This window comes from Lissotriton vulgaris, chromosome 6 (assembly GCF_964263255.1).
Source record: "Lissotriton vulgaris chromosome 6, aLisVul1.2, whole genome shotgun sequence".
Lineage (NCBI taxonomy): Eukaryota > Metazoa > Chordata > Amphibia > Caudata > Salamandridae > Lissotriton > Lissotriton vulgaris.
In genome coordinates, this window is record NC_141694.1 from 316,644,773 (window position 1) to 316,657,870 (window position 13,098).

General features: G+C 45.2%; 1 protein-coding gene across 1 annotated transcript in view; it reads right to left on the reverse strand.

The window, feature by feature from the left end:
* ATP6V1C2 (ATPase H+ transporting V1 subunit C2) overlaps window positions 1-13,098 on the reverse strand; it is a 290,949-nt gene that overhangs the window by 51,441 nt on the left and 226,410 nt on the right. The window contains exons 7-8 of the mRNA XM_086926336.1: window positions 1,266-1,364; window positions 1,098-1,166 (exon numbers count right to left, since the gene is read on the reverse strand). Of these exons, the coding sequence (XP_086782462.1) occupies window positions 1,098-1,166; window positions 1,266-1,364 (168 nt within the window). The remainder of the gene's footprint in view (window positions 1-1,097; window positions 1,167-1,265; window positions 1,365-13,098) is intronic.

The window sequence follows — 13,098 nt, forward strand, 5'->3', positions numbered from 1 at the left end:
GTGGAGCGCCCACCGCAACACCCACTGCATGCTCCTTTCACGCTAAAAATAAAGTGAAAGGGTGCCTTACGTACAAGGCAATGTTAAGCCACGTTAACAGACTTAACGCTTTCTTGTACATAAGGCAAGGCCCCTATCGCAATGGGACTATCGCAATGGGAACGTCATAAAAAATGACGTTCCTGTGGCAGTAGGGGCTTGTACATATGTCCATTAGTGTGAAAGTGATTGGGCAATGGGTGCCGTGGTGGACTTTCCGCCGCAACACCCATTATTTTGATGCAGCCCCCTATTTACAAGGGTGTCTTAAATAGTAGGCAGGGAAAACCTGTTCTTAACATGGCAAAAAAAGGAGAAATGCTTTATTTCTCCTCATCTTTGCTGTTTCTTTGTGTGCTGCATTGTGCCGCACACATAGAAACAGCAAATCGCCATGAATGATTGTTTATGTGCAGGAAGGTGTTCCTTTCTGCACATAAACAATCTTTAAAAAATGACAATTTGCAACACCTACGTGTGCTGCACAATGCAGCACACATAGGAGATACAAATCCCCATTCTGGATTGTTAATGCGTAGGAAGGGACACATTTCTACACATAAACAATTGTTCACTCAATGCAGGCACCCTTGCACTGTGGTGCAAGGGTGCCTGCTTTGATGCTAGGCCACTGATTTTAGTGCCAGCGCAGGGTGAAACGTAGGGGTGAGACATATTATTGTAAATATGGCGCATTCCTGCATTTCTAAAGTGACGGAGCGCGATGCTAGCAATTTTGGAGCTAACCCGTGCTCTGCAACTTACTTTTAAATATGCCCCTAAGTTGGCAGTGGCGATGGAGCAATCTCAACTGTTGAAAATTGAAGATCGACCCAACTCTAAATGAGGCGGGTGGACCTTCAGTTTGGCGGATGCTTTGCGACAGGGTACCCTCTCCACAAACTCCAAATCAGGTCCTCAATCTTTCTGTGGCCAGACCTTTTTCTTCATTTTCAAACTAATGGAATAATCTTATTTTTTGTCAAAAATTCGCAGCACATCTACAATAGTTTCTGTTTGAGATGACCAATGACATTTATAATGAAAATGTTACTCACTTAGTTGAGCGTGGAACCACCATGTCGGAGAGAGATTCATATGTTTTCTGCCATGCAGCATAACTATTCCTTTGAACGGTAACGTTAAAAAACAGCAGTTAAAATAGCAGAAGTCATATTCTTTAACTGAATTATATTTAGTTTATTAAAAAATACAAAATATCTTACTTTGGAACTACAACCAGAAGAGTTATGAGATATTCTGAATTCAAGACAAAGTCTTCTCTTTTTACTATATCCGTTAATGTCCGTGTTAAGAGACTACCCCTGTAGTAAAATACAAAGAAATACATACAATTATTCATAGAAAGATTTTCTCCACTGGCGCATATAAAAAAAATTACTGTTTCAAACATATTTTCTTGAAAACACATGAGCCCTAAATGCATCACAATTTGAGTCACAGCTATAAGGCAAGGTTTAACAATTATTCTCCATTTTGAGATCAAAATATATCTATAATTCCATATCTCCTCTTGTTTCACTGCATTCAGACTTCCCAGTTGCATTTCTTGCCTCCCAGGCATTAACTAAGATGGCAAAGCATCTGTACTGAGACAAAGGCAGCTACTTCCTCCCAAACATTATGTAGGAAAACAAATGTGTATATTTACAATAGAAGTGGCGGAGCGTGGCGGAGCGTGGCGGAGCGTAGCGTTAACCTCGTTGGCTTAATAACGTGCTCCGCAACTTTTGAAAAGCAGGTTTGCACTATATCTACAACAAAATGGGGCAGCCCTGCTCTTCCCCCTGCGCTGGCACTACTTTAGCTTCCTAGCGCCAACGCAGGCACCCTTGCACCATAGTGTAAGGGTGTCTACGTTGCAGGGGAATACTGTTTATACGCAGGAAGGTCTCCCTTCCTGCACATAAAACAATCTGAAATGGCATTTTTTAACTTCAATGTGTGCTGCTTAATTCAGCACACATAGAAGTTGCTATGTCATATTTTTTGTGATTGTGATTGTTTATGTGCAGGAAGTGACACCTTCCTGCACATAAACAATCAATGGCGTTTTGCTGTTTCCATGTGTGCTGCACAATGCAGCACACATGGAAACAGCAAAAACGAGGACAAATTAAACATTATTTCTCATTCTGCCAGGGTAATACCAGGTTTTCCCTGGTCTTAGTTTAGGCGCTGCCCCATATTTAGGCCACCATTGTAAATATGGGGGAGCATCAAAATCAATGGGTGTTGCGGTGGAACGGCCACTGCAACACCCATTGCCCTCCCCTTTCACTCTAAGCATAGCGTGAAAGGAGGCCTTATTTACAAGGCCGCGTTAAGCCACATTAAGTGCCTTAACGCTGCCTTGTAAATAAGGCCAAGCCCCCATTGCCAGCACAACATCATGAAAAGTGACATTGTGTTTGAGATAGATGCTTTTATATATGCCCCAAAGTCTTTCTACGTAGCTACCATCTGCTGACCTCCCGAACATCAGCTAGGACAAGCTGTTTCTGCAGAGATGCTATGCACTGACCTCCTAAGCCTTGGCTAGCAATACAAAGTGGTTCTACCAACTGAAACATCATTAGCTAACCTCCCACACATTATCTGCAGGCGCGGTGCGTCCATTAGGGCATGGGGGCATAGCCCCCCGCCCGCAGCCGCCCGCAGCCGCCCGCAGCCGCCCGCAGCTCTGACGTTTCTGAACTTAAGTAAACTGAATAGTTTACTTGAGTTCAAAGACCGACGCCGAGGGAGAACTGACAATGCATGCCAGCCAGCATGGCGTCAGACCGCCCACCGCCTAGGCGGTCTGGTGTCATGTTGACTGACATGCATTGTCAGACATGGGGGCAGCAGGCAGCAGCACAACCCAAGTGCGCATGAGGGGACGGAGTGCGAATTTTTGCACCGTGCCCACTCATGTGCACTTGTGTTTTAACTTGTTAGCGCATGCCCATTAGGGCGTGCTGTGGGCGAGGATTAACTGTGCCCTGGCGCTGCAGATTGGCTTAGGGGTTGCCACTCGGTGCTTCTGTTCCTGTTCCGGTTTCTGTTTGAAGATGAGGCGCCAGCGCGGACCAGGAGCAGAGGCGGTCAGGTAAGTTTTCTTAATGTTATTCTCCTATGGCGCACCCCCCACCGCGACCCCCTCCCCCTGCAACCCCCCCAGTGGCGGAGCGTGGCGGAGCGTGGCGGAGCGTAGCGTTAACCTCGTTGGCTTAATAACGTGCTCCGCAACTTTTGAAAAGCAGGTTTGCACTATATCTACAACAAAATGGGGCAGCCCTGCTCTTCCCCCTGCGCTGGCACTACTTTAGCTTCCTAGCGCCAACGCAGGCACCCTTGCACCATAGTGTAAGGGTGTCTACGTTGCAGGGGAATACTGTTTATACGCAGGAAGGTCTCCCTTCCTGCACATAAAACAATCTGAAATGGCATTTTTTAACTTCAATGTGTGCTGCTTAATTCAGCACACATAGAAGTTGCTATGTCATATTTTTTGTGATTGTGATTGTTTATGTGCAGGAAGTGACACCTTCCTGCACATAAACAATCAATGGCGTTTTGCTGTTTCCATGTGTGCTGCACAACGCAGCACACATGGAAACAGCAAAAACGAGGACAAATTAAACATTATTTCTCATTCTGCCAGGGTAATACCAGGTTTTCCCTGGTCTTAGTTTAGGCGCTGCCCCATATTTAGGCCACCATTGTAAATATGGGGGAGCATCAAAATCAATGGGTGTTGCGGTGGAACGGCCACTGCAACACCCATTGCCCTCCCCTTTCACTCTAAGCATAGCGTGAAAGGAGGCCTTATTTACAAGGCCGCGTTAAGCCACATTAAGTGCCTTAACGCTGCCTTGTAAATAAGGCCAAGCCCCCATTGCCAGCACAACATCATGAAAAGTGACATTGTGTTTGAGATAGATGCTTTTATATATGCCCCAAAGTCTTTCTACGTAGCTACCATCTGCTGACCTCCCGAACATCAGCTAGGACAAGCTGTTTCTGCAGAGATGCTATGCACTTACCTCCTAAGCCTTGGCTAGCAATACAAAGTGGTTCTACCAACTGAAACATCATTAGCTAACCTCCCACACATTATCTGCAGGCGCGGTGCGTCCATTAGGGCATGGGGGCATAGCCCCCCGCCCGCAGCCGCCCGCAGCTCTGACGTTTCTGAACTTAAGTAAACTGAATAGTTTACTTGAGTTCAAAGACCGACGCCGAGGGAGAACTGACAATGCATGCCAGCCAGCATGGCGTCAGACCGCCCACCGCCTAGGCGGTCTGGTGTCATGTTGACTGACATGCATTGTCAGACATGGGGGCAGCAGGCAGCAGCACAACCCAAGTGCGCATGAGGGGACGGAGTGCGAATTTTTGCACCGTGCCCACTCATGTGCACTTGTGTTTTAACTTGTTAGCGCATGCCCATTAGGGCGTGCTGTGGGCGAGGATTAACTGTGCCCTGGCGCTGCAGATTGGCTTAGGGGTTGCCACTCGGTGCTTCTGTTCCTGTTTCTGTTTGAAGATGAGGCGCCAGCGCGGACCAGGAGCAGAGGCGGTCAGGTAAGTTTTCTTAATGTTATTCTCCCTTGGCGCACCCCCCACCACGACCCCCTCCCCCTGCAACCCCCCCGCCACCCCCCCTCGCGAGTACTGCATTGATTTGTCAGTTTGTTAAAGAAGATGAAGATAAGGCGTGTAACCACTGTTCAGGAGACCGCTTCCAGGCACCGAGGGAAGATCAGTGCTTAGTTGAGTCTGTGTGTGAGAGACTACAGGCCTCAACACTCACTGTCACTCCCACATGTTATTGAGGCTTTTGGATACAACGCAAGGGTGGGCAAAGGGACTAAAGTGATGAGCTCAAGAAAAAGGCCAGATACCAAGGACCAGGAAAAAGTGGCTGAATGCCAGCACGGTCCCACTTTCCTTTGCAGTGTAGGGTGTTGCAGTGACGAACAGCCTACAATAACACCAGTGTCTGTGGGGGGCTGCTTGCATTCTTGGGTCTGTGCTGAGCACCCCCAGCTGCTCAGAGGCCCCAGCTGACGTGGTGTTATGTACTGGAGTCTGTCACCAGGCAATGTCAGGCCTAGACAGGCTGAAAGACATGAAACCTATTGAGTGCAGTGCATTGAAGGGTGAGTGATGTCTGTGTAAGTGCAGGGTGAGCAGTGTGCCTGTGTGAGTCCAGGGTGAGTGATGTCTGTGTGAGTATAGGGTGAGCAGTGTGCCTGTGTGAGTCCTGGGTGAGTGATGTCTGTGTGAGCGCAGGGTGAGCAGTGTGCCTGTGTGAGTCCAGGGTGAGTGATGTCTGTGTGAGTATAGGGTGAGCAGTGTGCCTGTGTGAGTCCTGGGTGAGTGATGTCTGTGTGAGCGCAGGGTGAGCAGTGTGCCTGTGTGAGTCCAGGGTGAGTGATGTCTGTGACAGTGCAGGGTTGGTGATGTTTGTGTAAGCGCAGGGTTAGCAGTGCGCCTGTGTGAGTCCAGGGTGAGTGATGTCTGTGTGAGTGCAGGTTGAGCAGTGTGCCTGTGTGAGTCCAGAGTGGGTGATGTGGATGGGTGAATGCTGGTCAGGGAAGGGTGAGTAATGGGTCTATGAGTGCAGGGTGACTGTGCCTATGCGAATGCAGGGAGAGAGATGTATCTGTGCAAGTGCAAAGAGACTTGTCTGGCTACTCCCAGAGATGCATTGGCCATGATACCCCTTTCTCAAATGTGCTTAAGAATGCACCATTTGCCTACTCTTTTTTTCAAAATGTTCTCGTGGGAGAACCCCCGAATCCCCCATAGGTGGTTGGGCCTCGCGCGCTGCGCGCGCTCGTCACAGTGCAGTATTTACGCCTCACCACTTTCAAATGTCACCAGCCGCCCCTGATTATCTGGAATGAAAATGTGTTTCCAATGAGGCTCTATCTTCTGACCTCTCAATCATCAGCCACTGATGTACAAAACATTAGCTCGGATGACAGTGTGTTTCTACACAGCAGTTTTTCTCCCAAGTATTAGTAAAGGCAACAAAATGTTTCCAACATATCACCAGTTGCTGAACTCCCAACATTGGCTATAACAGAAAAAAAGTATCTAGGGAAACACCAGGGCCCTTATTTATGAGGCCTTGCGTCAGTTTTGCGCCGCCAGTGTGTCACTTTTTGTGACGCACCAGCGGCGTACAAAATGCGCCATATTTAAAAAATGACGCATCTAGGTAGATGCGTCACTTTTTAAAATCCGTGCGCCACATTATACATGCGTCAGGTATAATGTATGCAGAGCAAAAGCCTCGTAATAGTGACGCAGTGAAATCTATGAGATTTCACTGCGTCACTTTTAGGACGCTATTGCGTCAAAATCTTGCGCCTGCCTCATAGCAGGCGTAAGACTGACGCAAGCCCTTTCACATGGGGCTTTCCCCAAGTGAAAGGACGCATTGCTGGAGTTGCATCACTTTAGTGACACACTCCAGCAATGCGTCACTTTTGCGCTTACAGATACGTCAGAAATACTGACGTATCTGTAACTCCTTGCGACATGATGCGTCATACATTAAATATGACGCATCAGGAATGTCGTAAGGAGTGCGCAGTGAAAAGTGACGCATCGCTGTTTTCACACAGCGATGCGTCACTTTTCATAAATGAGGCCCAAACTGTTGATCTACTAAACATTACCTAGGGTGATAAAGTTTTTCTACTGAGACTGAAAATCTATTAAAGTTCTATTAAATACGACAGTAGCTGTCTGTGCCCTGTTCTAACACGTCAGACTGACCAAGGGGTCTGTCGGATATTACTAGGGAGTATTCACAAGAGGCATGTTCTCATTAGGACTGGGACAGCAGCCTCTAGACATCCATGTGCTTTCATCAACCTGCTGAGGGTTCTATGGACATAAAATAAAACACAGAAATGTTCTCTTTTATCTCAAATACTTTTTGTCATCTGTGAAGTACTTTATTTGTGAGTACCTATAAGAAGCATTTATGAATGGACATTGTATTTACAACATCTCTGACACTAGAAAGATTCTGTACTAAAATACAGACTTTTTTTTAGCTTCCCACTTTTAGGGAATGCATGATTGTAATTTCTGTCAGCACTTACTGTTACAAATGCCAAAATATTATTGTAACCCCTGATAACTACATTCACAATTGCTCATGCTCTGAAATTATAGATCTAAAGCATGTTAAAATGCAACAGGCTATTAGTGTTTTATTTCATGAACGCATACCATGCATGGCCTTTCTACACCATACCACTTCCCAATCTGGATAGGAATAGTTTAACTAACGTACATGTTTGTGAATCAACGTCTGCATATTTAAATGGGAAAATGACTTCTGTTTCTAACAGTGTAGCCAAACAAATAAGTTAACAGGTGTGGCCTATTTATCCATGAACTGGGAAAGTCAGTGGTGATTGGGAAGTATCTGTGGAGAGTACAGTCATTAATTTCTGGAGTCTTACCCCTAGATTCATCATCGGCATGTTTTCCGAGTCTGTAATAGCGATTAATAAGGAATCGCTATTACAGACTCGCAAAACGGGATTCATGTAGGAATCGCAATATTATTTGCGATTCCTACAGCTTCCTTATTCACGATTAGCTAATTGCTAATCGCAAATAAGGAATAACTTCCCATTCATTCCTATGGGCCTAAAGGCCCATAGGAATGAATGGGAAGACATATCAATGTGCGAATCGCTATTAGCGATTCGCATTTTGAGTTTGCGATTTCAAGGGTGCAGGGGTGTCCAAAGGACACACTGTTGCACCCCTGAAATGATATTGGATACTGGTGTCACGCACACACATGTCCCAAGGACATGTGTGTGTGTAACATACAACTTAGAAAAAATGCACTTACATTTTTTTAAGTTTCCGCTATTTACCACGAGGTTTGACTTCGCGGTAAATAGCGGCCCAATATTGCGAATTCGCAATTTTTAAATGTTTCATGAATTGCATTTAAGGAATATCAAATAGAGATTCCTTAAATGCAATTCTTCGCAGATTTGCGAATTCTATAATAGCGATTTTTGCATTTGGGATGATGAATCCCAAATGCAAAATTTGCGCTCGCAAAGGGCCAGATTCTCAGAATCTGGCCCTTTGCGAGCCGATTTTACGTTGATGAATCTAGCTGTTAGAGCCTTTAATACAATTGCACTTCAACTGAATAGCCAGGTTACTTCATGTTAAAACATTAAAGGATCCCTTTTCACCGAAATGGCCTAATTAGTGGGGTCATCCCACCTACAATAAAAAGATGGAGTTAAGATGTCCATGAGACAGATCTAAAATGTCTTACTGTTTAGTTAACAGTGCCAGTGGGACTCCAGTGGATTAGACATAGTTCAGCAGACACCAGTGTTTGGCCCAACTGGTTGCTTCATTTAATGTTTTAACTTGCACCTTGAGGCCCTTATTAGGATACGAGTGGAGTGGAAGGCCAGTGTGGAATTGCACTATGCTTAGTCCGGAGTGGGCTAAAAATACTGGTGCAGGAATAACAGACTTGGGGGCATATTATCAAGGGGGCTTATCTCCGCTTTTTTGGCTTTAAAAGCCAAGAAAGCAGAGATGAAATTATCTCCCTATTACCTAGCTGTCGCTAACACCAGTTAGCGACAGCTATTAGGAGATAGCGACCATCTTGGGCCCCACTTTGCAAGTCAGTGATATTTATCACTAATGACATGCAAAGTGGGCGTGCCAAGATGTTAGCGACTGAAAACAGTTGCTAACATCGCTATCTCCTATTACCAACTTTTGGAGATATTCGCGCTAAGCGCGAATATCTCCAAAAGCTAACACCTGCCCTGAGCAGTTCTTAGCCATGTTATCCAATGGGAGGTGGATAACATGGCTAAGAGCATTAGCTCGGTAATGCATGAATATCGCTGACTTTTCAGCGATATTCATGCTTTGCGGCGATTTTTATCGCATTTGCGTTAAACCTTGGTAATACCAACGTTTATTTGCGGTAAAAATCGCCGCAGCTCAGCGGTAAATGTTTGTCTCTAACCAAGCAATAGCGATAATTATCGCTATTGCTTGGTAATATGCCCCTTGGTTTTACCATCTGGAAAACACAGCCAGTTATATTACTTCAGTAATGGGCTACAGTGCAGTCGGCCCCCTTCCCTTACTCACACCCCACCCCCTACCAAGCCACAGTGGGGACATGTAATGCCAGCCAATGCCTTCTTCTTCTCCTCTACTCCCAACTCCTCTTTCCCACCAGCCCCCATTTACATGTACCTCCTGGTCAGAGCAGGTGGAAAATGTAAGCCTTAATCCATACACAAAAAGGAAATGCGTTGCAAAATTCTGCAGGTAAAACTAGTTCCCCCAGTTATTTCCTAGTCCGCGAGGATTAATTCATAAACACAAGTTAGTGGCAGGGTGTTACTTAGTACTGTTTTTTACAAGTGCGGAGATACCACCCTGCCGGTATCTAGCAACCCAGTATTGGGGCTGAATGAAGTCGCCTGGGGGTACCAAACTTCAAGGACCCTCATTTCTACACTGACTTGCTGCAGTTTTCATTTTTTGGTTGTTGGGGTCAGCCACCACATCTATCAATCTACTAGTGGGCAGCAGGGGACTGGGATTTAGTGTAAAGGTCCAGATCTTTCTTCAAACTGTCATAGCTCTGGAATTGTAAGGACTAAAGATGTGCACAGACAATTATGTCATCAGCGTGACTGACCTCAGTCAACAAGACACTACTCTAAATCTTTAGACAAGTCAGAGTAGCAGGGGGTTTTCAAATCCTAGGCTTAGTCCAAACTTTGAGGCTACATAATGACACGTGTAGTCCTGTTTCTGGCTAATAATGCTTTATGATGGTGCAAGCAAATACATATTTAAAGTCAATATGATAAGTGAGTCCAGACACTTCTTGGCTTATTAATGAGCCCCTTGCTGCACTTTTACGCCGCTGGTTTGTCACTTTGTTGACACACTGGTGGCGTAAATAATGCACCACATTGCGCCATGTTTACAAAGTGACTAATCTAGGCAGATGCGTCACTTTGTAAACCCCTGCACTACATTATATTTGCTTCAGGTATAATGTATGCAGGGTGGGCGTTTCCCCGCAAGAAAGTCTTGTGTGAGTGGCGCAGTGAAATCTACTACATTTCACTGCGCCACTTCTAGGACACCACAGCGTCAAAACCTTACTCCTGTCTCACAGCAGGCATAATGGTGAGGCAGTGCAATAGGTATAGGCATCCGCATGCTTTGCTGGAGTTGCATCATGCTTACGACACAACTTCAGCAATGCATAGGTTTTGCGCCAAAAGATACATCAGTATTCCTTATGTATCTGTCAATCCTTGCGACATGGAGCGCCGTACTGTAAATACGGCACAACCATGGTGTCGCATGGAGGGTGCATTGAAAAGTGTTCCATCGCTGTTTTCACGCAGCGATGCAACACTTCTCATAAATGAGGTCCCCCTATGTCTATCCTATTTTACGGAGTGACTGAAACTGACAAAAGTATGCATTTTTGGTTAAAAGGTCCATCAGGCTCCGTTGATCGGGGGAAGGTAACTACACATTTTTGGGTGGACTGTTACTGTCCCTTCTGGCCACTCCAGTCAGTGTTTTCGCATATGGACTACCAATGTTGGATTTGGGTTAGAACATCAAATAAATCATGGGTCTGTTTTTCTAAACCAAGCTTTCTGCATACGGACTTCGAGAGCATAAATTCCGAGCCATGGCCAAGAACAGTCTAAGCTGTCATGAAGTTTTCAAAACTCAGGCAATAACAACTGAGTGCATCTTTGATGGCTTTATTTTGCAGGGTTGTGGGACAGACACCAAATGGCCAGTTTGTGCACTCGAGGAAGTGGCCAGTTGAACATCCAAGCCACATCTCTCTATTGGGAGGCATGTACCCATATATGTATCCTACAGTATCTGCCAGAGAGGTTTTACTTTATAGAAAGGTTAATTATAGCAACTATAACTGTCAACAATAAGAGCACTCTTCATTTTCACATCTATAACGTAAAATAACCTACCCTCTGTTGAAGATTTCATTTTTTTTTAGCTCACTTACAGTTGAAGGTAACTTCCCGAACTCCTTGTGTGCTTCGGACAGCCCCCGGCCATCTGATGTCATGGTGGGCGTGTGCTAAGGACGACTGGGGGCCGTCCGATCTCCGTCCATTCAATAAAACGCCCGTACAGCGCGAACATATGCACAGCGCGGAAAGGGTTAAAGATCCGTAAGTTTGGATAGTAAGCTTTAACTTGGAAGTCACTTTCCCACTCTTGCCACTTTGAAACCTTAAAATTCCCCAGACCCTGAGATCCCGGTAGGGTTACATGTGCTCTTCTAGTTTTAGTTTCTACCACTGTTGCAGATTTTTCGGGTCCCTCTTCTTTTGCTTGTTTTCTTCATTGCATTTTGTGGGTCATTTCTATCACTCATTGACACTATAATTTTTGATTTGTCCGTTTATGTTTTCCTTATTAAACCATCTGAACTCCTCATACTGCTCTATGTGTAGTTTCCACTCTCTTTCTAAATGCGCTCCCCATTTACCTGGTTACCCTTCTTTTCCACTTTTTCCTCCTTCCCTCTATTTTGGCATTTTTAAAGACTTATTGCCTTATTTATGAGGCTCTTACGCTGCCGTTGCATCACTGTTTGTGATGCTGTGGTGGTGTACACAATGTGCCACACTGTGCCATATTTAGAAAGAGGCGCACCTAGGCAGATGCGTCACTTTGTAAACCCCTGCGCTACATCATACTTGCGTCATATATAATGTATGCAGGGTGGGCATTCCGACGCAGAAAAGGCTTGTAGAAGTGTTGCAGTGAAATCTATGAGATTTCAGTGCGACACTTCTATAGCCTCACTGTGTCAAATCCTTACGCATGCTTGAAGCAGGCATAAGGGGTGACGCAGGCCTTTTCACAGGGGGTTTGCCCCATGTGAAATGACACATTACTGGAGTTGCATCTGTTTCCAGACACACCCCAGCAATGCACTATTTCTGTGCCGACAGATACATAAGGATTCCTGACGTATCTGTCAATCCTTGCAACATGCAACAGTAAATACAGCGAATGCATGGTGTTGCATTTTTCAGCACACATAAAAAGAGTCAACACCTCTCGTGATAGTTTTTGAGCAGGAAAGTGTCCCTTAGTGCACATAAACAATCACCTCTACAAAGCAGACACCCTTGAACCATATGGCAAGGGTGCACGCTTTGGCGCATGGCAACCCATTGTGCACCAGCGAAGGGGAAAAGGACGGGAATGCACTGTATCTTGTAGATACGGCACATTCCTGCCCTTTTCTTTTGGCTGTAAGGCTTGCTGCACTGCTGTGCATCAAAATATTGCAAATGAGGCCCTTACTATACAGTGAGTTAAATTACCTTGCCTCATCTGCTCCCCTATTTTGCATTGTGAACCACCCTCCAGCTCATTAGATATGCTCCATACCAAGCAGCATCGGTATGCAGGCAGTAGCTCCTCTGTGACATGGTGTCACTGTGTAAAGATCTCAAAACAGTATTCTTTTGTAGCTATGCCTAATTAGAGGATTATGGATGACTAGGCATTAAGGATCCACCTACTCAATTTATGTTTCAAAAATGGAAAACAGACCTTAAAACCTGAATACTAGTCAGTTCACTTTATGTATCAGGTAGTCATCATAGAACATATTATACATTCTGGAACCCTTTTAATAGATCAGTAATTGTTGAATCAGATGTTTTGTTGATAGCTGTTAACCTAATTTTGCACTATTTTGATAATTTTCAACACATAAAAATATGTCACCCTAAGAAAACTGACCAGTGTAAGACCAGTAAAAGACTTGGGGGCAGATTTACAATAGCTGGTGAAGGGATGCGCCAGTTATTTTTCGTGACGTTAGAAACCCCTTACGCCACCATGGATGCATTTACAACGTGGTGCACCATGGCACAAGGATAGACAGATGCATGATGCATCTGTCAGCGTATAGGTGACGCAGTGCTGGAG